Below are 25,611 nucleotides of genomic sequence, written 5' to 3' on the forward strand. Positions count from 1 at the left end.
CCAGCCTCTCCTCAAGGGACCCAATCCCGGACACAATTGGTGTACCCTCTGGAGGGAGACCCGGTTTGTGTACCTTGGGGAGATGATGGAATATGGGAACGACTGGACTCCGCACTCTGAGAAAATCACCCATATTCCTATCAATGAGCCACATAGATTCCCCAATGGAAATAAGCTTGTCAAATTCTACTTTAAAGTCCAAAGTGGGGTCACCGGGCAGGGGGTGATATGTGATGGAATCGTGGAGCTGTCTTAGGGCTTCGATCCTGTAGCCTTCAACATTAAAGAGAATCTGTTGTGTTAAAATCGCACAAAAGTAAACATACCAGTGCGTTAGGGGACATCTCCTTTTACCCTCTGTCACAATTTCGCCGCTCCCCGCTGCATTAAAAGTGGTTAAAAACAGTTTTAAAAAGTTTGTTTATAAACAAACAAAATGGCCACCAAAACAGGAAGTAGGTTGATGTACAGTATGTCCACACATAGAAAATACATCCATACACAAGCAGGCTGTATACAGCATTCCTTTTGAATCTCAAGAGATCATTTGTGTGTTTCTTTCCCCCCTGAGGGGGGAGTTCATAGCAGAACCACAACACTGAAGAACTTGGCAGCCTTCCATACACAGGCTGACAAGTCTGACAAGGGAAAGATACATTGATTTATTACAGAGACTGTGATAGTACAAAGTGCTGCAGTAAGCCAGAACACATTAGAATAGCTTTTGGAACTTGTAGTATGATAAAAAACAGGATGCAATTTTTGTTACGGAGTCTCTTTAAGAACAACAATGCCCCCCCCCCCCCTCCTCATTTCTTATTACTATGTCCTTCCTGGACTTTAAATTATTTAATTATTTAGTGCCTGTAGTTCAGAGGGGTTAAGGTTGGGTCTATCTTGCTATTGTCTGCTAAGGATTTAAATTCTTTTTCCACTACATCTTGAAAAATCTCCCCAGGAGACGATCTACAGTAAACTGATAATATTCACTGTTTCGTGGGATGGGTAATCTAATGTCATCTAGCCTCACTAGGCCTCCATTTTCTGCAGCTAATTGTTGTGCGGTGACAAGGGTTTGGGTGTCATTAAAGGGGGTAAATTTCAGGTCTTTCAATCGGTGTTCGTGGGTGGAGTTTATGTGAATTTGGAGAATCTTGTGAGATGAAATGTATCCTGAGCATAAGTGACCTCACGAATCTGTTTACATCCATGAGGGTGTCAAAAAGGTTAAACCTACATGAGGGGAGAAAATTCAATCTCTAGACAAAAGTGACATTTCTTCGTGTTTAAGGGTGATATTAGAAAGATTACCGGTAATTATATTAGTGGGATGATTTATTAACTTCTTTTTGTGCTTCTTCCCCCCTCTGCGGGTCTTGCTCCAACTCGGCCTGTTTGGGGTTCCCGTGGTCCCCTCCACCTCCATTTGTGTTTTTTTTAAATAATTTTCTTTAGATTATTTTAACTGTATTTTGTGCAATAAAGTTCATGTCCTTTTATTGTAACAACTGAGGTTTTATAACCTTAAAGACCACTGTGTTTTTACATTTTAATGATTGGAAGTTTTCCCCAGACAAACCCACTTTTGGGGTGGTACCTGGGGAACATACGTGTATATATGTCTTGTTAAGATGTCAGTATTTGTTAGGCTATGAGTAAGGACTGTTGTCCGAAACATGTCAGCCATTTTGCTGTACCTGTGTGTCGATAAATAAAACTCTTTTGGACTTTCTTCAACCTGGAAGTGTGCGGACTCTACACTATACAGTACATACCATGGTTGCAGCGCTGGTTCCCGGCACCTTCATTTGGTGAGGAGGTAGAGTGGTGATCTTTCTCTGCACTGTGCTGACCAGGAAGCTGTTATGGGGTATTGGCCATTTTTAAAATGGAGGCTGGAGAATTCCATTGATCACAGTGAAAAAAACAGGACGCAGGAGAGGAGAAAGAGATTGATGAGCAGTCAATCGTTACGTTTTCCGCTAAAGTCAATGGACTTAGTGAAAATTTAAACAATTGTTTAAATGCAATTTTGAGAGATGGATTGGGGAGCAATCGTTCGTCGGTACAGATTCCCGTAACCCACGTTTCCTCTCAGCATTTTTCAATAAAGGACTGTTATTATTATGTGGCTGGATGGTGTAATGGTTAAGGGCTCTGCCTCTGACACAGGAGACCAGGGTTTGAATCTCGGCTCTGCCTGTTCAGTAAGCCAGCACCTATTCAGTAGGAGACCTTGGGCAAGTCTCCCTAACACTGCTACTGCCTGTAGAGCGCATCCTAGTGGCTGCAGCTCTGGCGCTTTGAGTCCGCCAGGAGAAAAGCACGATATAAATGTTCTGTTTGTTTGTTATTATATGGTTTCCTGTTGCGACTTTTGGTATCTTTTTTTTTGGTTTACATTATTTTCATGATACTCTCGAAAAATGGATTTGATTCACACAGTATGAGGCCAAGCCAAATATATTTATAGAAAAAAAGTACAGAAATATAATGCATAAAACTTTGCACATTGCTAATTAATGCTAATTCATTATCATATGGAGTAGAAAATTGCTGGCTAAACTCAAGCTTATTTGTTTATGGCCCCCCGCCGACTCTCACGTGAAATTGATGGCATTGGCGTAGACAGGAAGCACCTGGACATTCAGTGTTCCGTTACACGTGTTATTGCGACCGTCAGTGACCATAATCTGTAGCTGGTAAACCTGGAGGAAGAAGAGACACAACGTAAGACATAAGAAGATTGTCCTTTTTCAGTTTTGTAATTTTACCAGTGCTGTCAGTTTGATCCATATTATTCCCAAGGATGATCATCAGTTTTGTGGAATCTAAAGAGTACATCATTTCGGGTCCCCGGTTTGAATCACAGCCAGGGCACTATCTGCAAGAAGTTTGTATGTTCTCCCCGTGTGTGTCTGCGTGGGTTTCCTCCAGGCACCATGATTCGTCCCACATCCCAAAAACCCATAGAGAAGTTAATTGGCTTCTTTCTAAATTGGCCCTAGACTACAATGGATATATGGCTATAGTAGGGTTGGATTGTGAGCCTGTAATGATCGGCTCAGTTGTCTGCACAGGCAGACAGCCGTTTGACCATTCCTTAGGTCTGAGTGCTGCAGGTCTCTGGAAAAGAGACCTGTCTTCACTTTGCAAGTTTCAGAGTTGCTCTGCTGTTGAGGAATTTGCATACAATTGTCAATTGTCAAGAATTCCTTGCTGGTCATGATGGTTTGTTCCTGCTAACTTACCTGGAGTATCAGCCTTTGCTAAGATTATCTTAGAGTAATTCCTTGGGACTGCACTAGGCATCCCTTCTAGCGTAGTCAGGTTGTATTATCTGTTTTGCCTAGTACTGTCTATCTGTTGCGATTGTCTTCTCGTCAGCGGCGGTCGACAGGAAATCGTTCTGTCTGTAAGGGTGCAAGCCAGAGCAGCGGTTGCTACTGTTTGCTAAATCTGTTTGTCTGTCTGGATCGCATTCGCCCTAGCGGTAGTGGCGGTGGTTCCTTCTGTACTCCGTCTTAGGGGTGCAAGCCAGAGCAGCGGTTGCTACTGTTTGCTTCATCTATTTGTCTGTCCGGATCGCATCCGCTCTAGCGGTAGTGGCGGTGGTTCCTTCTGTGCTCTGTCTGGGAGTGTAGCCAAAGCTGCGGTTGCTGCTGGCTACTCCTTCTCTCTGTCTTGTCTGGTACGAACGCTTGCTGTAGGCTCGGTGAGGTAACCGTTTAGCAAGCGTTCGCGTTCTCCATTTCGTGTTTGTGTTACTTTGGTTAGTTAGGGTGGCACGCTTATCACTGGGCGCCTAACGCGCGGTGATCGTGCCTTTTACGCGTTCGCTGTTGCGAATGAGTGCAGAGTTCGCGTTTAGCTAGCGTTTGTTATTTTCCTTGGCATTCTGATCATTGTTATTTGCTATGTCTTTCTTGCTACACTTGTGCTCTGTCTAACTCGGTCTTGTGTCACTATTGGCAATCGCCACTCTTGCGATTGCGTTCCCACTTCGTTTCCGCTGTTGTGTGTTCACCGTCGCTGGGTGGCGAGTCGCGACTAGATTGGTGGACACAAATACATTCTGTCTCTGTGCTCACTTTCTCTCTACAGGTGCATTGCATCAAAGCTGGGTTCTGTCGTTTTACACGCTTGTGGAGAACTTCCGCAGTGTCAGCGCACATCTTGTGCGCTGACCACGGAGATAGTTCCACAAACGTTACAGAGCCCCTCTGAGGGACAGTTAGCAGTGACAAGTAAATATACTTTGTACAGCACTGCGGAAGATGTTGGTGCCATATACATTTTAAATAATAATTTCCCTAGAACTGGCCGTCCACATGGACACTTTGAGCTACAATGAAAAGATGATAAGTTCAGATATTCAAGATACAGTATGTCTGTATGGGAGCTGAAAAAACATAAAAAGCTGGACTTGTGTGAACAAGACAGTAAAAACTTCAAAGGGGGATCTTAAATGATACCCGAGTTGAAACTACAGAATCCACTTTAGTTACCTGGGGCTCCTTCCAGCCCCCATTGTCTTGCATTTATTTATTTATTGTATTTATAAAGCGCCAACATATTACGCAGCGTTGAACATTAGTTTAGTTTACAGACAGTATTTAGGGGTGACATACAGCAATACGACAATACATGAATACATGCAAACCAGATCATGTAGCACAGTATGAGTACAAGGTAATGCTTAGTCAGTCACTAGATGGGAGCATAGAGATTAGGCAAGTTAGGTTCACTCAGATGCATAGCATGAGTGCACAGTAATGGAGGTGCATGATCAAGTAGGACACAAAAGAAGGAGGACCCTGCCCAAAGGCTTACAATCTAGAGGGAGAGGTAGGGACATGAAAGGTAGGGGACCAGAGTTCAGCTGCAGGTTTAGAGCACTTGTGAGGGGTGGTAGGCCAGAATGAGAAGGTGAGTTTTGAGGGCCTTCGTGAAGATGTTGGAGGGGGCTGCCCTAATGGGTGGAGGTAGGGAGTTCCATAGTGTTGAAGCAGCTCTTGAGGTCGCATGATGATCTCTGGAGGACTGTGAGATCTTAGCAGTTACAGCAAATTTAAGAAATGGAGAAACATGGTTGACATATGTGGCCGTTAATCAATAACTGAGCTCAAGACAGATCCGTGTATTCAAAATATGAAAAATCAGCAGTTACAGGTCTATGGACTTAAGTCCCTTCCCCACTTATGTGCTGGTGATTGCATTTTCAGCAACGCACAGTGTGTGCGACATGCAATGACATCAGAAGTGCATAGACTGCACTGTCTGATGTTTCCAGCCATGCATTGCCACTCAGCGTGATATCGACACACATGGCTGCATGCAATTTTTTTTGCATGCATGCGATATCCCTTGATGATTTATGAGAGGTCACTAAAGCTCCAGTGACAAAATATTTGGGAAGAGGAGGGAGGCACTAAACCACCAGGAAACCTACATGGTGGAGGAAGAGGGGCTACTAGACACCAGGAAATTGTATAGGGGTAGGAGGGCGTCATTAGACAACAGAGAAATTTATAGGGGAGGCAGGGGGCTACTAGACACCAGGGATCTGTATAGGGAGGGAGGGGGAGCTACTAGACACCAGGGAACTGTATAGGGGAGGGGGGCCTTTAGACACCAGGGAACAGTAGGAAGGAGGGGGGGGCAATAGACACCAGAGAACTGTATAGGTGAAGGAAGTGGTTCTAAACACTAGGAAACTGTAAGAGAGAAAGGAGGAGGGGGGGTTAGACACCAGGTAGTTGAGGGAGGTGGCCACTAGACATTGAGGTTAGCCCTCAACTTGGTGCCAGTTCTCTATTTAAGCCCACTGTGTATTTGAGTTTAACACCGTTGCAGCACTGGATATTCTGTTTTTTTATGTTAAGGGGTCGGGATGCAATAGATGGAGAAGGAGCACCACAAGGTGGAAGGTTGTAAGGTGGAAGGTCTAAGACTGTGGTCCTCAAACTAAGGCCCGCAGGCGGAATGCCACCCCCTGAGGCTTTTTCACCGGCCCCCCACTCACAAAATGTATTGCTTATAGATGCAGTTCACTGCATCTTTAAATATTTAAAAATAGGAAAAAGGAGTCACCGCTTAACTGCACTGTGAAAAAGCAGTGCTGGACCATAGGCAGCCAGGGCTATGTACTGGAACATTCAACGAAGAAATGTGGTCCGCAACAAGGTCTCTCCACAAAACTCGATAATTTATTTAGGACGTATCCTCACAGGAGATAAAAAGTACAAAAGCTAAATATTGGTGTCTCGCAGATAGAATAGCAGTGCTGGGACCATCAAATCAAAGGGAAGTCAGCGAGCAGTCATTTGCTGGCTTCCAATCCAATTCCGCATCAGGTGACAATGCTTTGCTATTGGATGACAGGTTGCTCCCTGAGTATGCTTCACTGTCTGGCGAAAAGAGGTTTTTTATTATCTGCACATTGGGGGCAAAATATCTGCTTTGGTTAAATGGGAGACAAAAGTGCTGCACGTGTTTACACTACCTAGGCTAAATGTAATGTTTTATACATCATATTATATATATTCTGGCCCCCCATTACTTTAAAGTGTGTTGACCCGGGCCTTGATCGAAAAAGTTTGGGGACCCCTGGTCTAAAAGAACAAGGTGAGCAGGTACAGGAACTATAGCAGGGACATGTCACCACAGGGATCATCAAACCACAGAAGATCATCAGTAGACGACCACACTCACAAGAATATCAACAAAAACCTTCCCATGGTCGCTCTAGGCGCTTTTGCTTTATTTTTCCTTTGCACGTCTTCATACGAGGTTCATCCAAACAGCAATTTGCAGCTACATCATGTGTTTATTTTAAATCATTTTACTCGCTTCAGGTTCCCTTTAAGTGTAAGGCTGTATTTCCACTTGTGCGGTGCCAATCGCCGCGGTAAAAATTCGCATGCGGGTCTATGCGAATTTTCGTGCGAATTCGCATTGATGACGATGTATGCGAATTTAACCATGGCAGTGCTGGTGTGCTTTTCCATTGTTTCTATGCGAATTTTCATGCGAATTCGCGCGAAAATTCGCATATCCAAACCTCATGCGAATTTCCTATTAAATACATTGTATGCGATTCGCGTAGCGGTATGCGATATGCGAATTCTGATGGCTCTGCCATGCGATTTTTTTCTGCACAGAAAAACGCAAAGGAATCCTGACAAGTGGAAACAGTCCCATTCACTTGTATTGCTATGCAAATTTGCATGCGGAAAAACGCATGCGAATTCGCGATAGTGGAAATGGGCCCTCAATGGGGCCAAGGGTCCTTTTAGGGCTCGTTTCCACTATTGCGGTGCGGAATCGCTTGGTTTCCACCGCTGATGAAATCGCATGCGGATGCGATTCCCCATGCGTTTTTTGCCGCAAATTCGCATGCGAATTCGCATAGGTGAGGCTATTTGCGATTTTAACCATGTCACTGCCTGTGTGAATTTACATCGATACCTATGCGAATTTGCATGCGAATTCGCGGCAAAAAACGCATGGGGAAAATGCATGCGATTTCCCTATTAAATACATTGCATGCGATTCGCATGCATTCCACTCTCAGGCGAATTCGTTGGCTCTTTTGTGCGTTTTTTCACCGCTCAAAAAACGCACATGACTAACGCAACAGTGGAAACAGGCCCATTCACTTGCATACCATGTGCGAATCCGCATGCGTTGGACGCATGCAGATTCGCGATAGTGGAAACGAGCCCTTACACTTACTCAGTTGCTTTCAGTTATAACGGAAAGAAAACTGATTTTCAAAGTAATGCCCATGTTTTCGTACGGCACAGTTCCCACTATACGCATTTTAACTGAAAGCTTTTCACGATGCACTGCTATGGAAAAAACGCGTACCAATGCACACTAATGCATACCAACGCATTAAGTGTAAAAAGTGCATGTGGCAAGCAGTTCAGGGGAAGAAGAGTTGAGAAGAGAAGAAGAGTGTCTCATACTGGAGAAGAATCTCATTCATTAACAGAGTTTGAGCTCTGCATGCTCCATGTTGGAATACTGGAGTCCATTGGATTGCATTGCACTGAATGTACTCTGAACGTCGCATAGACTTTTAAATGCAGTACGTTATTACGTGATATATTCCCTCCTTAGATCGCATCAGCGCACCACTGTGAACCTAGCCTTACACCTATTCATTATACTACCCACCACAAAGGAACTACCAGCCCCCATTAGGACTGTCTGGGACTTCCAGTATAATCTACCCATATTGCACATCCAGCAACCAGTATATCATACTATACTCACCGCATTGCTATTTGCAAACCCTGCAGCAGGAGCGCGGACATTTCCTGGACTTGTGATGGTGAAAACAGACGGACTTGGAGAGATGATCTTAAACTGTGGAGAGAGGGCAGAATAATGTATTTTTTCTTGTTTTTATTCTTGTTTATCCCTATAAAATGCATAGAAAATAAAGTAATTACTGAAAACAAGTATCGCCCACAATAAGCCTAATTTATGGCAAAAAAAAGAAATAGATTATTCAGATGGAAGAAGCAGTGAAAGTTATGGCCAAATAAATAGGAGGAGCCCTAACAGGTGAATATGACTCCTAAGGTGCGTACACACATGCGACTATAGTCGTTTGTAACGATCGTTCCCCGATCTTTACCAACGACGATCGTTACAAAAAACGAACCAACGACTATTAAGGCAAACGACGAACGAGGCAAATTGCTACAAAACAAAGTTCTGTCTTGGTGGATTTTTACCACCGACGATCGTTAGCAAAAGTGGTACATCGTTGGAAACGATCGTTCGTACCAGGCTGGACATGCGTATTTCACTTTTTCTCCAAGGAACTTTACAATTTTATGCGCAGGCGCATTAAGTGCTTTTACGTGGTGTAACGTTCGTTCTAACGATGTGATCGTTACACACTTTTTACAACTAACTTTACTTCGGTCGTTCTTTCGTCAATTAAAAGTTCGTTCGTCGTCCTCAACGAACGATCGTTGTCGCATGTGTGTACGTAGCATTAGAGGTAAGGGAAAATTACCTGTGGGCTGAAGTGGTTAAATTCAGTAGGAAGTGGCTATAATTTGTGCAGTTCTAAGCTGCATATCATTTGCATGAACTTTGCATGCAAACCAGAATCCATCTCTTATAGGCCTAGTGCACACTGAGCGGTTTTGGTAGCGTTTTTAGAACCGCTTGCGGATGTGGAAACGCTTGGTTAATGTATTTCAATGGGCTGGTGCACACCAGAGCGATAGGCGTTTTGCAGAAACGCATACTCCCGGGCTGCAGCATTTTTGGGATTTCGGAGGCGTTTCTGCCTCCAATGTTAAGTATAGGAAAAACGCAAAACACTTGATAAAATGCCAGATCAGAGCGGTTTTCAAGGCGTTTTTGTTACAGTAGCTGTTCAGTAACAGCTTTACTGTAACAATATCTGTAATCTGCTACACAAAAAAAGTTACACAAAACCGCAAAACGCTAGCAAAACGCTTCATAATAGGAAGAAAAAAACGCTTCAAAAACCGCTAGCGTTTTTGGTGTGCACTAGGCCATAGATAGACTTCTTTTACATGACATTCATGCAGATCCTTTAAATTGTAAGCTTGCAAGGGCAGGGCTCTCTCTCCCTTTTGGGTCTTGGAAATTGTAATTAATTGTATACCTTGCACTGTTATACATTTTATTTATCATGTTACATCTGTCATTGTAATCACCAGTTCTGTATTTTGTACCAGTGTCCATATTTGATGTATATCATTTTCTCTATCACTATGTACCCCATATTTATTTTTCTAAATGTGTACAGCACCACAGAATATGTTGGCGCTTTATAAATCAATAATAATAATAATCAGCCTTCCATCTGTCAGTCAATGAGTGCAGTGATACTTTGTTTAAGGGCTTGTTTCCACTGTTGCGACGCGATTTCGCCGACATTCCGACGCTTGTAAAAACGCATGCGGATGCGTTTCCACATGCGTTTTTACCCGCGATTTCGCGTGCGATTTCGCATGGCAGGGTGCCATGCGAAATTAACCATGACACTGCCAGGGCAAAATAAAATTGAAAAAGGTGCGAAATCGCACGCGAAACCGCGGGTAAAAACGCATGTAACAAACGCATGCGTTTTTACTATTAAATACATTAGCGCCGATTCGCATGCATTCCACTCACAGGCGAATTCGTTAGCTCTTTTGTGCGTTTTTTTACCGCTGAAAAAAACGCACCTCAACAACGCTACAGTGGAAACAGGCCCATCCACTTGCATTACATGTGCGAATCCGCATGCATTGGACGCATGCGGATTTGCGATAGTGGGAACGAGCCCTTACACACAGTGCGCTTACCCAGAGTAAAAAAAAAAAAAAAAAAGCATCAGGCCACATGAAAGTACAGCAGTGCTCAGATGTGACTGAATGCGACAGACACCTCTGCACTGCCCATGCCGAGTGTTACCAAGCGCCTGGCCAGTGCACGGCAACAGCTGATACCTTCATTCTGTCTGTTACCAAACTAAGCAATTCTGGAGGTGTACACAATGGACCTCTGAGGCCGGCTCCACACTGCGGATTGGCCGGGGGCCGCTACACTGACCACATAGGGGGACACAGGAACAACCAAACATCACACTGACCAGGTAGGGGGACACAGGAACAGCCAATTATTAGACTGACCACGTAGGGGGCCGGGACAGGCAAAAATGGCGCACAGAGCCATTAGTGTCAGAATGGCACTGCAGTAATTAACTTAAAACTATATTTATCGTTTTATATGTTAAAATTTTTTTAACAGGGATCGGGCTGGAGAGGCAGCGGGCAGTGGGCTGGCAGCGGGGGTCGGGCTGGAGAGGCAGCCAGCAGTAAGCTGGCAGCGGGGGTCGGGCTGGAGAGGCAGCGGGGTGGAGGGAGGATTACGTAGCATTGGTATACATTACCTTGTCCCGGCCGGCGATCGCTCCTTCACTTCATAGCTTGCAGGAGTCCTGCATCCAGCCAATCACCATGCGGCTTCAGTTTCTGTATGGTGATTGGCTGGATGCAGGTAAATAGCGTTTTATGATTGGCAGAACGGTGCGCCATTTTTTACTCTGCGCCATTTTTTACTGTATGCAGGGGTGCGCAGGCAGCCAAATGGGAGCAGCCAATCATTACACTGATCACATAGGGGCACACAGGAACAGCCAATGGCTATTTCTGTGTCCCCCTATGTGGTCAGCCTGCACCGCACAGCCAAAAATAGGCCTTCAGGGATTACCACATTGGTACATGGTAATCCTGTCTGGCACCCGGCCAACAGGAAGTGATGCTCACTTCCTGTAGGGCAATCGATGATGTGCGCGGATGTGCGTAGAAGCGTATTGCTAAAATACGCTTTTGCACATGCGCAATGCTAAACACTGGGTAGGGTTTTTTAAATACACATACATTGCCATAGACTTACATGACTTCCCATCCGACGCAGATCGATTCAGGATGGCCACAGGAGCCGCACAGTAACATAGGCAGTGGCGTAGCAATAGGGGATGCAGAGGTAGCGACCGCACCAGGGCCCCTGGACCAGAGGGGCCAACTAGAGACCCTCCCTCATCCATCTTATTCCTTTTCATTGGTGCTATGCTGGCAATGAATACCTCTACATGTGCATTACATGGTGTCAATCCCTAACAAACTGTTTCCGTACTCTTAATACAGCTCTCTGACACTGCGGCGGTCCTTTGTAGATTTTGGGGCTTAATATGAATACAGTGTTTGGGGGCCCATGTAAAACTCACACTTGGGGCCCCAAGCTCCTTAGTTATGCCACTGAACATAGGTATTGAAGTGCGTTAGATAGGGCACCTGGGGAGTGTGAACTACAAAAGGTTATCATTAGGCTGCGGTGGGGTGCGGTAAATTTACCACAGCGCCCCAGTGTGAAAGGGCCCTGAATATGTGAAGGCAATCCCCTAAAAGGTAATACCCCTGGGAAGGCACACTCAATCTTTGCCAGGAACAGACTGCATCCAGTTTGAAATGGACATGGTGCACCATCTGCTCAGTCGTGCTTAGTGATTGCGCACACAGCTGAGGTGTCACTGGCTGCTACATAAGAGTGCCTGGCGCTGGTAATGCCACATAGACTCAGATGCAACGAATACAAAGTTCTTCATACACAAGGGAAAACTTACCGTCACCGGCGTATACTTGGGCTGCCGTAACACCACGGTGTAGATGACACTGGATGCCGGAACGTTGGAGTAGACCTGGACTTTGTCACCAACTGTTGGTAAACCATTATACATGTTTCTGTTAGTGTCTCAAAAATACATATTTATGTATTTAAAGAGGAAATGTAGCGAAAAATAACGTAATGAATAAAATTGCTTATTTTACAATATTCATTTATAGATTATTTAGTCAGTGTTTGCTCCTTGTAAAATCTTTCCTCACCCTGATTTACATTCTGAAATTTATCACAGGTGGCGACAACTTTAGTACTGGCAGGTGATCTCTGCGGAATGTTTGGTTACTGAGAGTTCCGAAGCCAGTATAAAATATCAGGGCCGGATTTGTACTTTTTACCACGCAAGGCCCACTATCATTAACCGCCCCCGGGCAGAGAGCATCCTAAACCCCCTCCCCCCACCCCAAACATGGCAGGGATTAGATTATAAACTCCTCTGAGGACAGTTAGTGACATGAAGGCAGGGATTATATTGTAAACTCCTCTGAGGATAGCTAGTGACAAGAAGGCAGGGATTATATTGTAAACTCCTATGAGGATAGTTAGTGACAAGAAGGCAGGGATTATATTGTAAACTCCTATGAGGATAGTTAGTGACATGAAGGCAGGGATTATATTGTAAACTCCTCTGAGGATAGTTAGTGACATGAAGGCAGGGATTATATTGTAAACTCCTCTGAGGATAGCTAGTGACAAGAAGGCAGGGATTATATTGTAAACTCCTATGAGGATAGTTAGTGACAAGAAGGCAGGGATTATATTGTAAGCTCCTATGAGGATAGTTAGTGACAAGAAGGCAGGGATTATATTGTAAACTCCTCTGAGCTGAGGATAGTTAGTGACATGAAGGCAGGGATTATATTGTAAACTCCTCTGAGGATAGCTAGTGACAAGAAGGCAGGGATTATATTGTAAGGTCCTATGAGGATAGTTAGTGACATGAAGGCAGGGATTATATTGTAAACTCCTCTGAGGATAGTTAGTGACATGAAGGCAGGGATTATATTGTAAACTCCTCTGAGGATAGCTAGTGACAAGAAGGCAGGGATTATATTGTAAACTCCTATGAGGATAGTTAGTGACATGAAGGCAGGGATTATATTGTAAACTCCTCTGAGGATAGTTAGTGACATGAAGGCAGGGATTATATTGTAAACTCCTCTGAGGATAGTTAGTGACATGAAGGCAGGGATTATATTGTAAACTCCTCTGAGGATAGTTAGTGACATGAAGGCAGGGATTATATTGTAAACTCCTCTGAGGATAGTTAGTGACAAGAAGGCAGGGATTATATTGTAAACCCCTATGAGGATAGCTAGTGACAAGAAGGCAGGGATTATATTGTAAGCTCCTATAAAGATAGTTAGTGACATGATGGTCGGGATTCGATTTTACGCTCCTCTGAGGATAATTATGCTGGGAATACACGGCTCAACTTTGCCACTTGATTTCGCGCCCGATTGTTTTCCGTGCTCGATGCAGCAGGCGATTCTCTTATCTTCCGCTCGTTTTTCTTATCTTTTTCCTTTGTCCTTCATGCAGAATCGAGCGCGGAATCGATCGGGCAGGAGATCGGACATGTTGGAAATTATCTATCGAGCCATCTATTCCCAGCATTAGTGACACAATGAGCAGGCATGCGCGCTGTCACCAGTTTGCATGTTTGTTTTATGAAATGTGTATACCATTTGTTTGACTAGCTGCACTGGAAATATTGTGTTTTTATCGCTAGATTAGCATCGGTCTTCCCCAAGGGGGTACGTCACAGCCGTGGGGAAGTCTATTAGGTTATAATTTGTGCACATATTATCACTGAAGCTAACACCCCCCTTTGCCTGTAGTGTAAGCTAGGTGTGTATTTTAGTCCAGTAGTTATTGGAGCTCTGCACATTTTGGCAGATAAATCACCCAGGTATAGGTTCACTTTTCACTGAAGCTACGTCTCCCCCTTTGTGCCTGCAATGAGTGTTGGTGTGTATTTTAGTCCAGTAGTTATTGGAGCTCTGCACATCTATGCAAAAAAAAAATCATTCAGGTATGAGTTCTGAAAGCGCTGCCATTCCTCCTGCTGTATGAATAGCAGGCATTAGTTGGAAGCTCCTCAGTGAGCTGTGCGTTTAGTGAATGACAGGCAGCTCAGAGGTCACTGTAAGTGCCTGTTTGCTGCCCCTTCATCCCTAAATGCCAGAGCCAGGTATTGGTAGCCGCCCACCACATGTGCTAACTGTGAGAAGCAAGGCGGCTGTGGACCAGGTCTGGCTGCTAATGTGTGCAGATTGCAGCACAGCCAGCATCAGGAGTAGCGTGATCAGGCACTGACCCGTCTGCTGTGGATGTTTGGCAGGCTAACTGCCAGTGCCAGCCGCAAGCCTGTCCCTTGCTTTCCTGGTGCCCCTAGGCCATGGCCTTTGTGGCCTTTCCTGAAATCCTGCCATGGGGGGATGGAGGGGGGGGGGGGGTCCACATAACTAATTCTGCATAACTAGTCAGCCTAAGCTAAACATCACTGGGAGGCAGTGGCGTAGCTAAGGAGCTGTGGGCCCCCATGCAAGTTTTACATTGGGCCCCCAAAGCACTCTATACATAACAATTGATACGAAATCTGAAAATGGCAACTACAGTGTTAGAGGTGCAAGAAGGGGGTGGGGAGCAGTTTGTTAATGATTACCACTATTCAAAGTAGCTATAGAAGTGATTATTATGAGCACAGGACCAATAGAGAGCTAATACTGAAGTTGAGGGAGGGCTATTCGGGGCCCCTCTGGCCCAAGGGCCCCGATTCGGTCGCAACCTCTGCACCCCCTATTGCTACGCCCCTGCTGGGAGGGCAGGGCTACATTTAGTATACAGCAGTATATGGATCTAGGAAGTGTTTCTGATGCTGAAACCAGCAAAATGACTATAAAATTGGGTGTTCTGAATATTGTACTGCATTCTACTATATGTCACTGCAGAGCCTCTTTAAAGTTCATCTCCAAGCACAGATATTTTCCTAGTCCTGTGCAGGTAGCCAGTGGCAGAATTCCCATTTAGCTCCTTGATTAGCTGATGTCAAATACAGCTGAGTCTCATTTACCCGGAACTCAATCAACCAGCAGTCTCAACCAACCAGCACAAATCGCAGGCAGTACTCACAGTGGTGAAGGCCAACATCTTAGGCTGTTTGTGGCTGTGCTAAACCCCCTTGGCGGTACGAAGTTTCTGAGGCTGCGTCCGCCGGGAGGTTTTTTGCCCCCCCCCCCAAATTTTCTAAACGCTTTAGCTAGCATTTTGCTAGCTAAGCGTATGGCAAAAGCTGCTCCGGTCCCCCCCCATGCCCGCCGATCGCTGCCAGCTATACGTACCTCGCCACGATCCCATGGAAAGCGCAGTTTCCCGGTCGGCTTCCGGCGTTGCTATGGCGACGATCAGAGATGACGTCATCGACGTCATGCCGTCAGCAGCAATCCCGATCGCCGTCATCGCGAAGCCTGGAGCCGATTGGGGGCTGCGCCGGTGTGGGAATGCTGGGGGGTACATATACCGGAAGGTATTGCAGAGCGATCACCGGGGACCGGAGCAACTTTGTGCATACGCTAAGCTAGCGAACCGCTAGCTAAAGCGTATGCCACCATTAAAAAAAAAAGAAAAGAAAAAAAAAGTCCTGTGGCCATGTGATCCTCCACGGCGGCTACCCCGTGTGTAGCACGGGGTTACAGCTAAGGAGGTTAAAGGAAAACTGTAATGAGACGAGGGGCATGAAGGCTGCCACATTTATTTCCTTTTAAACAATACCAGTTGCCTGGTAGCCCTGCTGATCTATTTGTCTGAATAACACCAGAAACAAGCATGCAGCTAATCTTGTCAGATCTGACAATAAGGTCAGAAACACCTAATCTGCTGCATGCTTGTTCAGGGTCTATGGCTAAAAGTATTAGAAGCTTTAGAAGATGAGGATCAGCAGGATAGCCAGGCAACTGGTATTGCTTAAAAGAAAAAAATAAGTCAGCCTCCATTCCCCTCTCATTACAGTTGTCCTTTAAAGGATACCAGAGCTTAAGAGTGTAGGACAAATGGGGGAGAAGGCGTGTATGGTAAGCAGGGCCGGATTTCTGGCAAGGCCGCATAGGCCATGGCCTAGGGCTCTAGAAATATAGGGGCGGCTCATTGAGCGGCAGTAAAGCTGTTCTATTAAGCCATCCCTATCTACAAGAACAGCTTTAACCTTTGAACTCTCTGTCCTGTACTTGTGTCATTCCAGCAAGACCTGTAAGCTCTATCCTGCAGGTACACATCAGCCTAACTGGGTCCATCATTAACAAAATGACAAGCATACCATAAAAATTCTTAAGGAAAACATAACTTATCATCTATATGCATATTACTAAAATAGCTATTGTCTGTGAAACCAATGATGGAAAGTAAGGGAATTCTCATCGGGGGACACAGAGATAACAACCATACAGATGGTATAGTCGGCCTAGGGTGGTAAAAAGTACAAATCCGGCCCTGATGGTAAGCTTTCCTGATGCCCACTGCCCCACTGTCCCCCCAGTCCCCCCAGTCCCCCCCCCCCCCGTTCCCCCTACTTTGATACCTAAGGCCTTGAGGCCTAGGACCTGGAGATAGTCTAGGGACCGGATTGTCCACTAGGCAAACCTAGGCAGGTACTTGTGGCCTAGTGGGTGGGCCCACCTGCTACCTTCTTTGATCTTTCTTCACTTCAGCTTACCAAAAATACCTACCACTCTAACTAAAAAAGCCAGGTGACCAGCAGCAGCGGACAAAAACTGCTATATTGCCTAGGGCCCCATTTCATCTTAATCCTTTTCTGTCTGTCCCCCCCACTGCATGCATTCATCCAACTGGTGGAATATGCCTTTGCGCACGATTGTGCATGCACAGTACAGAGCTCCCATCTTTGGGAGCAGTCAGGGAGCCAAAGCCGACTGAGGGCTTATTTCAGGCTGCATAACTTCACTAGGGGCTGCGAGGAAATGAGGATGCCAAGAGGGGACAGGGAGAGCTCAATAAGATCCAGAGCCTTTTCTCTCCATAGGTACAGTGTTTCCTGCAAAATAAGACACTGTCTTATATTATTTTTTCCTTGAAAAGATGTGCTAGGTCTTATTTTCAGGGAGGTCTTACATATTTCCCTGTTGCGCATAGCCAGATCCCCTCCCGATTCCCCCACCTCCACTTTACCTCCTTCAGAAAGTTGCATCCGCTTTCTCCACTGCCCGCCGACATACTGGTAATTCAAACAGCAGATCAGTGGTAAACTGCTGATTCCCTCACCGCTGCTTGTGGCCGCGTTCTCCACTGCCCGCCAGCATAATTCAAACCGCAGATCAGCGGTAAAGGTAGCTAGAATTTCACTGTAACAGCGCTTCCGTGTACAGAAAGTAAACAGAAATGTCACTTCCTGTACACGGAAGTGCTGTTACATTGAAACTAGCTGCCTTCACCACAGTTTACTGCTGATCCGCGGTTGAGGTATGTCGGCGGGCGGTGGAGAAGGGGGTTGAGCCGGAAGAGGTCGGAAGGAGGTAGAGTGGTGGCGGAAGGGGAGGGGGGGCAGACGGACGGGCAGGACTTCCACAGCCACTAGGGCTTATTTTAAAGGTAGGACTTATATTTCGAGCATGCTTGAAATAAATACTAGGGGCTTGATTCACAAAAGAGTGGTAACTGTTAGCACGGCCGTTTTCGCGCGAATTTTAGCATTGCGCGCGATCACGAATTTTCGCGTGAAACGATAACGGTTTTCGCACGCAAATGCGCATTTTCACGCGAAATCGATATCATTTGAGGAAAAAATTGCGTTTGCATGCGAAAACCGTTATCATTTCGCACGCAAATTCGCGATCGCGCGCAATGCGAAAATTCGTGCAAAAACGGCCGTGCTAACAGTTAGCACTCTTTTGTGAATCAAGCCCTAGGTCTTACTTTAAGAGGATGTCCTACTTTCGGGGGAAACACGGTAAGTATCTGCCCTTTTTTTATAACTACACTTTTTTTTTAACGCTTGTCCCTGGAAACATGAAATGGTGCTGTGTAGTCACATGACTATCATGCAGGGCTGTAAAGTTGCTGAAGCTGCTCTTTGACCTGGCAGTGGGCCTGGGAACTTCCCCTCTTACCTTGGCTGGAGAATTGAGGTTCACACTGTGGTTCTGGGACGTCATTTATAACTTTGACAAACAGTTGACCAACAACCGTCTCATTGCCGCACTGAGCTGTGATCTCCAGGACGTACTCATTCACCACTTCTGCATTCAGGGCCGCCGTGCTGCTGAGGGTGATCTAATACACAGAACACACCATGAGAATAATCACTGATACCGAACAATACTCCATGGGTCTGATGCATTGATGGATGCAATTAGTGGCTGGAACCTCTCTCCTAGGCCTGGATTTACCTCACAGGAGCCTATAGGCACAGATGTCCTGGCACCTTAGCTTTCGTGCTCCATGAACCTACAATCCACCATCAAACTGTCCCAGATGCCACTTCTCCCTTACTTCTCTTGCCCATCATAGGTAGCTACAGGTGCCCCTTAGTGTTAGGTAGCCAGAAGTACCTTCAATATTAGGTAGCTAGAGGTGCCCCCAAGTATTAGGTAGCTAGAAGAACCTCAGTATTAAAGAGACACTGAAGCGAAAAAAAAAATATGATATAGTGAATTGGTTGTGTACTATGAATAATTACTAGAAGATTAGCAGCAAAGAAAATATTCTCATACTTTTATTTTCAGGTATATAGTGTTTTTTCTGACATTGCATCATTCTATAATATGTGCAGATTACAAAACACTCAGCATTCAAAATGAGTCTTTCAGAGCAGTCTGTGAAGTAATGACCTCTCCTCTAGCAGAGAAAAAGTTAACAGTTCACTTACAGTGATAAAAGTCAGATAACAGCCCTCTCCAGGACTAAAGGGGGCCATACACTCAGCCGATTTTCTGGCCGACCGATCGATCCCGATCGATCGATCGATCGATTGATCGTTTGCAAATCGGTTGGCCAATCGACTGATCGATAGCCGATTTCGATCGATTTCGATGGATTTCCATCGAACTTGCAGGGTGGAAAATTTAGGTCGATCTGATGAGATTGCTTATCAGTTTGCATTGGCCTTAATGGAAATCTGATGGCAAAAAAAATGCCATCAGATCGAATTTCAATAGATTTCAAACTGAAATCTATTGGAATTCTATCCTGGTAAAAAATGTTCTAAAAACGCATCAGATAGATCATCAGATGCATTTCTTATCTATCTGCTGCCAATCTGACGAGTGTATGGGCACCTTAAGACTAAAGCAGTCCATACACTCAGCCGATTTTCTGGCCGGCCGATCGATCGATCCCGATCGATCGATCGATTGCAAATCGGTTGGCCAATCGACCGATCGACGGCCGATTTCGATGGATTTCGATGGATTTCCATCGAACTTGCAGGGTGGAAAATTTAGGTCGATCTGATGAGATTGCTTATCAGTTTGCATTGGCCTTAATGGAAATCTGATGGCAAAAAAATGCCATCAGATCGAATTTCAATAGATTTCAAACTGAAATCTATTGGAATTCTATCCTGGTAAAAAATGTTCTAAAAACGCATCAGATAGATCATCAGATGCATTTCTTATCTATCTGCTGCGAATCTGACGAGTGTATGGGCACCTTTAGTCGGAGAGCCTAATGGCTTGTTTGCATAATGATAACAACTGGAGTTTTTTAACTCTTCCTGTACTGGAAACAATTAGACTGATGTATCTGATCTTAATGTTTTATTTCTTAGCTGTACTACACATACAAATCATAATATCATAATTTTTTTTCCGCTTCAGTGTCTCTTTAAGTAGAGGTTCCCCTGACTGAAGGGAGAGCATGTCAGTGAATTGCTGAGAGCTGGGTGGGTGAGTAACTTTATTTATGCTCTGCTTGGGACTCTGTGTAGGAAAGGAGGGCTCGGGCATGGGAGACTTTCCACTATCGTGCGCCTGTAGGCACGTGCCTACAGTGCCTTATGGTAAATCCGGCCCTGCTCTCTCCTCCATCTGCTGGAGAACTACAGGTCCCAGCACAGTTGAGTAGCATCAAGCCATGGGGTCCCCAGAAAAACTAGGATCCCCCCCGCCTGTTCAAACCCCATCTCACAAGGGTCATAAAACAAGTATGGCCATCATGATCTTCACACCCGTAACAAGTGTAGCCACACAAACAGTGTTTGTCAAACACCTGATCTGTATAGTCCCCTGTATCGGAGGAAGGGAAGTTTAGTAGATGGCCCCCCTGCAATTGCAAGAGCTGCTCCCCTCTAGTTCTGCCCCTGTCCCAGCGTACACTGCAAGCCACTGACACTTGTATGCATTACATAAACCATTATTACATTATTTTTTATTACCCGTTTTTTTTTTTTTTTGGGGGGGGGGGGGGAGTATTGCATTATTACATGTTATTACCTGGGCAGCTGGATTAGCAAAGTTGTATTTCTGTGCTTATGACTGATATTGCTTGCCTGAGAGAAAATAACCTGTCTAGACTCTTCCCTCTAAGAAGACAGATCTATCTTCCAACTGAGTACAGCGCCACCTTTTGGCACAGCTCCCCATGCTCCACAGAAGGGGACAGAGGGAGGTGGAAGGTGATCTGCTCTGTGCTGGGAAAGCAACTGTCATTTTACTGGCAGTTCTATACTTTATAGATATCAGGGTCATGCTACTAACTTTTCCAAAAGGAATTTCTCTGGAATGACTGCCTGAAATATGAAAATTGTACGAGTAATGGCACAGCCCCCGTTTCACCACTAACAGAGGCTCAAAATATTGAACACATACATACAGAACAGTGCTGTAATGTGTAAAAGGAAGATGCAAGGTGATGTATGAAACAATATGCCTTAATACTGTAATCACACACGTTTTTTTTTTCATTTGAGGATAGTGAACAATCATACCCTTTATAAAAATTGCAATACGTGTCAAAAAAATATTTAAAGAGGAACTGTAACGACAAAACGTCCCCTGGGGGGTACTCACCTCAGGTGTGGGAAGCCTCCGGATCCTAATGAGGCTTCCCACGCCGTCCTCCGTCCCTCAGGGGTTTCGCTGCAGCCCTCCGTGCAGCGGTGACGTCAATACTTACCTTCCCGGCTCCTGCGCAGGCGCTCTGATGGCTGTCGGCTCCGAAGTAGGCAGAAATACCCGATCGCCGTCGGGTCTGCTCTACTGCGCAGGCGCAAGTTTCCGGCGCCTGCGCAGTAGAGCGGACCCGACGGAGATCGGGGAATTTCCGTCTATTTCCGTGCCGAAAGCAGCCACAGCGCCCCCGCTGGAGCCAGCAAAGGTAAATATTGAAGTCACAGTCGGGCCTGTCGCCGGCTGTTCGGAGGGCTGCAGCGAGACCCCCGTGGGACAGAGGACGGCGTGGGAAGCCTCATTAGGATCCGGAGGCTTCCCCCACCCGAGGTGAGTACCCTCCAGGGGAGGTTTTTCATGTTACAGAGTCTCTTTAAAAAAACACGAGACAAAAACTATGTTGATGACAAGGGCCTTAAAACTAGAAACACTATGGAACTGACAACTTTGGTACAATTGATACATTGATACATTTATTATCAGAGGTATAACTTCGGGGAGCAGCCCCTTCAACCAGAGGTCGGGGGGGGGGGGGGAACTACTAGCCTTCTCTCCATCCCATGCTCCAGATCAGGTGTTTTTGTGGCTACCCATTTTATGGGTGTGAAGATCCTGATGGCCACACTTGTTTTATGACTCTTGCGTGAACATTAACCACTTTATCCACCACTACAGTATATCTACGTCCTCTGTGACTTCATCTAAGCCACGAGGACGTATATATGGGTCTTGTAGCTGAAGCATAGCTGTGCATGATTGGGCTTGTTCCTGTGCGCACCTCCAGCACTATCTGATGCAGCAGATAGGGAATATATGTTCCCTGAACCAATAAGACTGATTTTTACCATTAAAAATACTTTTATTCACTCAGTTCATACTGAAAAATACACACTGTATCATTATTTCAGAATCAAATATTTCACCATAAATTGTAACAGGAACATAATCTAAGTTTTGTGATAAACGGTAGAAATAGCCAAAGAAAATGTGTGTTTTTTATTTACACTAGTGCTTTTTATTTTTAAACCGGAATTGGCAAAACTGAGAAATAACGTGTTTTTCCTATTTTTTTTCCTCTTATTACAATTAAAATGCATAGAAAACAGAATTGTTTGAGGGAAAAAAAAGCCATACAATGCAGCCTTGTTTGTCATGAAAAATATATATATATATATTATTTAGATGTCATAAGTAGGGATAAAGTTATTGAAATCAATTATCGGGTCTATAAATCAAAAAGTTAACAATCTATATCCTACACTATTCATTTTTCTTAAACATTGATCAGAATTTTCCACAACAGCTGATTGAAGATTCTAGCTGGCTGGCCACACGCCTCCTCATTGCGCTCCCTCGGCTGTGAGCATTCTGCGTATGTGCAGAATACAAAAATCACTACTGCGCATGCAGAGAGCGCTCCTGACCGCGGAGGCATGATATCAGGATGTGCGCAGCAGGCACATGTGCAGTAGCCGCCGACTGGTGGTGACCAGCCAGCTTAACAGGGGCCGCCGCTGCTGGCCGGAAGGAACTTGGACAGGCGTCATGGGAACAGGAGGACTCCAGGGGGTTGCAAGAAGCAAGTGTCCCTTTAATGCTTGTGTTTTGCAGTAACGCATGCATTGCATTATAATGCATCATACCGTTATACCACAATGCACCCACTGCATGAAGCAAAAACATTCAGCCCTTTGAAAAATAGCACCACACCATATATATACGAAAGTACCAAAAAGTTTATTATATATCAATAACACTAGTATACATATATAAAAACAATTAAAATATGCAGATAGCACCATACCAATTGATCATATACAATATGTCATATGCAATAATAACATGAAGTAAAAGCCTCCAATGATGATAATCTTATGATAATCTTATGACCATCAGGATGTTCAATTTTGAACTATCCTGGGTCTGAACCCGGGTTCACGTATCAGAGCTATAGAAGTGCATGCAAACCAATCAATAAAGTGTACATATAAGAATAATGAATGTAACTGCATAAAAAACAATCCTGTTATATATTGACAGTGATTAAGACCCTGTAATAGGGAACCTAAGTGAGATCAGACGTGATATATAGGTGAACCAATAGAGACATATAGCTGAGATACTTAGCCAGGCCAAATTTGAAGAATGTGGAGGATGGTGCGAAAGAGAACCCCCGGTGGACTGCCCCACCGGTATCGCGGCCGTCACGCCGCTTTTTCAGAGAGCGGGGGAATCTGCAATTGGTAATGCACCCACTGCACTGTGAACAACGCATAAGTGGAGCATAGCAGTAAGGTAAGCCATGTTACAAAGCGGCCCCTGTTACGGTGACTAGACTGACCTCTAGATCATAAGTGGAAGGACCAGCCACAGTCTGCGTCGGCGTGTTGAAGTAAGTGCTGGACGGGGTGACTTGGGTGATGGTGACGGTGGGGTTGCTGCTGGTGCAGTTGATAAGGCTGAAATTGTAGACGGTGGTGCCGATAGGAGCACTTTCCCGAACAGAAACGGTGTAGGGTAAATCTAGAAACTCAGCTACAAGAGAAGACACACAGTCAGCAGCTGGTCTGCCACATGAAAGCTGCCCATACACTATACCTGGTAGCTGGATGTATGTGTGCAGTCTGACTCAGTGGTAAGGAGCTATGGGCCCCAGTGTGAGTTTTACATTGGGCCCAAGCACTCTATACAAAACAATTTATACGACGCACCAAAACCTGCCAAGGGCAACCACAGTGTCAGAGGTGCAAGAAGGGGAACGGGAACAGTGTGTTAATGATTACTACTATTTAACCACTTAAGGATCTCAGGCTTACACCCCCCTAGTGACAAGGCCATTTATCATAACATAAGGCTGTGCAGCTTTGTTGGCGTGCTGCACAGCCCTACAATTCAGCGCACAAATTAATTTAACTTCCTTTTAGTGTCCTTATTGGAAACTATGTAGGAGGTATCTGATCGCTGCTTTGATTTTTTTTTTTTAATTGACAGAAGGGAGGCTGTTCTCTCCCTGCTTCCTCCCTCTCCCTCCCCCCGTGCCGTCCTAAATCGCCATAGGATGGCGATTGGCACTGTTCCCCACCTCTCATAGGTATCAGCATATGAGAGGCTACGCAGATCGAGCTGCTCTGAGGGACAGCCCAGTGTCCCTCATACAGCGCTGCAGGAGATAGCAGTGCTGTACAAATGTAAACAAAGGGGAATTCTTTCCCCTGTTGCCTCTTAGCCTGCTAGCTGCGATCACAGCAAGGAACGATCGCGCATATGTTCCCTGCTAAACTGCAGCTCCAGGACTTGATGCCAATCAGCGTTAGGCGGTCCTGGGGTTGCCGCCGCGGTCAGCTCCAGGACTTGATGCCAATCAGCGTTAGGCGGTCCTGGGGTTGCCGCCGTGGTCACGCCCATCAGCATGATGTGGTCATTAAGTAGTTAAAGCATTTATAGAAGTGATAATTACCAGCACCAGACCAATAAAGAGCTAATACTGCAGTTGAGGGAGGGCCCTATGGAGCCCCTCTGGCCCAAGGGCCCAGTGCGGTCGAGACCTCTGCAACCCCTATTGCTACACCAGTGGTCTGACTGCCATTAACCACTGGATTTACATCATCAACAGGAACATTTAGGGCTCGTTCACGCCTAGGGCGTTTTTTTCCCCTTTTTTCAAGCACCGGCGATTTTGAAAATCGCCCTAAAAAGCTTGTGCAATGATTCCGAGAGTGTTCTCATCTGAGCGGTTAGTTTCCGGTCCACTTAGCAAAGCGCTGCCTGTACCATTTTCTGAGCGTTTTTGCTCAATAGAGGGTATAGGGAAATTGCAAAGCGCTTGAAAAAGGCCTTTGTATAGCGATTTCCCTAGCGCTTTGATGAATAAATACATTGTATTTATTCATTTGGGGGTCAAAAAGTTCACTTCCTGACTTGCCGAAAAAAAGCCGAATCGCTCTGCAAAAGCGCTTAGAAAAGCGCTTAAAAAATGCAACGCCCTCCTAATTGCTAGGAGAGGGGGAAATTTAAACCAAAAAATTGCAAATTGCTGGCGTCAGCGATTGCGATTTTAGATGTGAACAAAGCCTATGGGTGGCGGAGAAGAAAGCAAAGTCATTATTCTACAGCTTAACTGAATAACAGTGGCCGAACTTCTATCCCACCTGATCACTGCCCTTTCCTTCCCTCAGCAGCGTTGTGCATCTGCAAGGAGCCCACAGACACAAACACAGCCAGATCAGCCCTAACCCTTAGAGCCATATCATTCCCCTCCATGTATCCTTGC

The 25,611-nt window shown here is 45.3% G+C and overlaps 1 protein-coding gene across 1 annotated transcript in view; it reads right to left on the minus strand.

Annotated features, from left to right (window-relative positions):
• Nucleotides 1-25,611, minus strand: part of LOC137531613 (cadherin-related family member 4-like) — a 116,763-nt gene that overhangs the window by 78,068 nt on the left and 13,084 nt on the right. The window contains exons 3-7 of the mRNA XM_068251553.1: nt 23,683-23,876; nt 18,345-18,507; nt 12,167-12,258; nt 8,284-8,376; nt 2,605-2,708 (exon numbers count right to left, since the gene is read on the minus strand). Coding sequence (XP_068107654.1) covers nt 2,605-2,708; nt 8,284-8,376; nt 12,167-12,258; nt 18,345-18,507; nt 23,683-23,876 — 646 coding nt within the window. The remainder of the gene's footprint in view (nt 1-2,604; nt 2,709-8,283; nt 8,377-12,166; nt 12,259-18,344; nt 18,508-23,682; nt 23,877-25,611) is intronic.

This window comes from Hyperolius riggenbachi, chromosome 9 (genome assembly GCF_040937935.1).
Source record: "Hyperolius riggenbachi isolate aHypRig1 chromosome 9, aHypRig1.pri, whole genome shotgun sequence".
Classification (NCBI taxonomy): Eukaryota; Metazoa; Chordata; class Amphibia; order Anura; family Hyperoliidae; genus Hyperolius; species Hyperolius riggenbachi.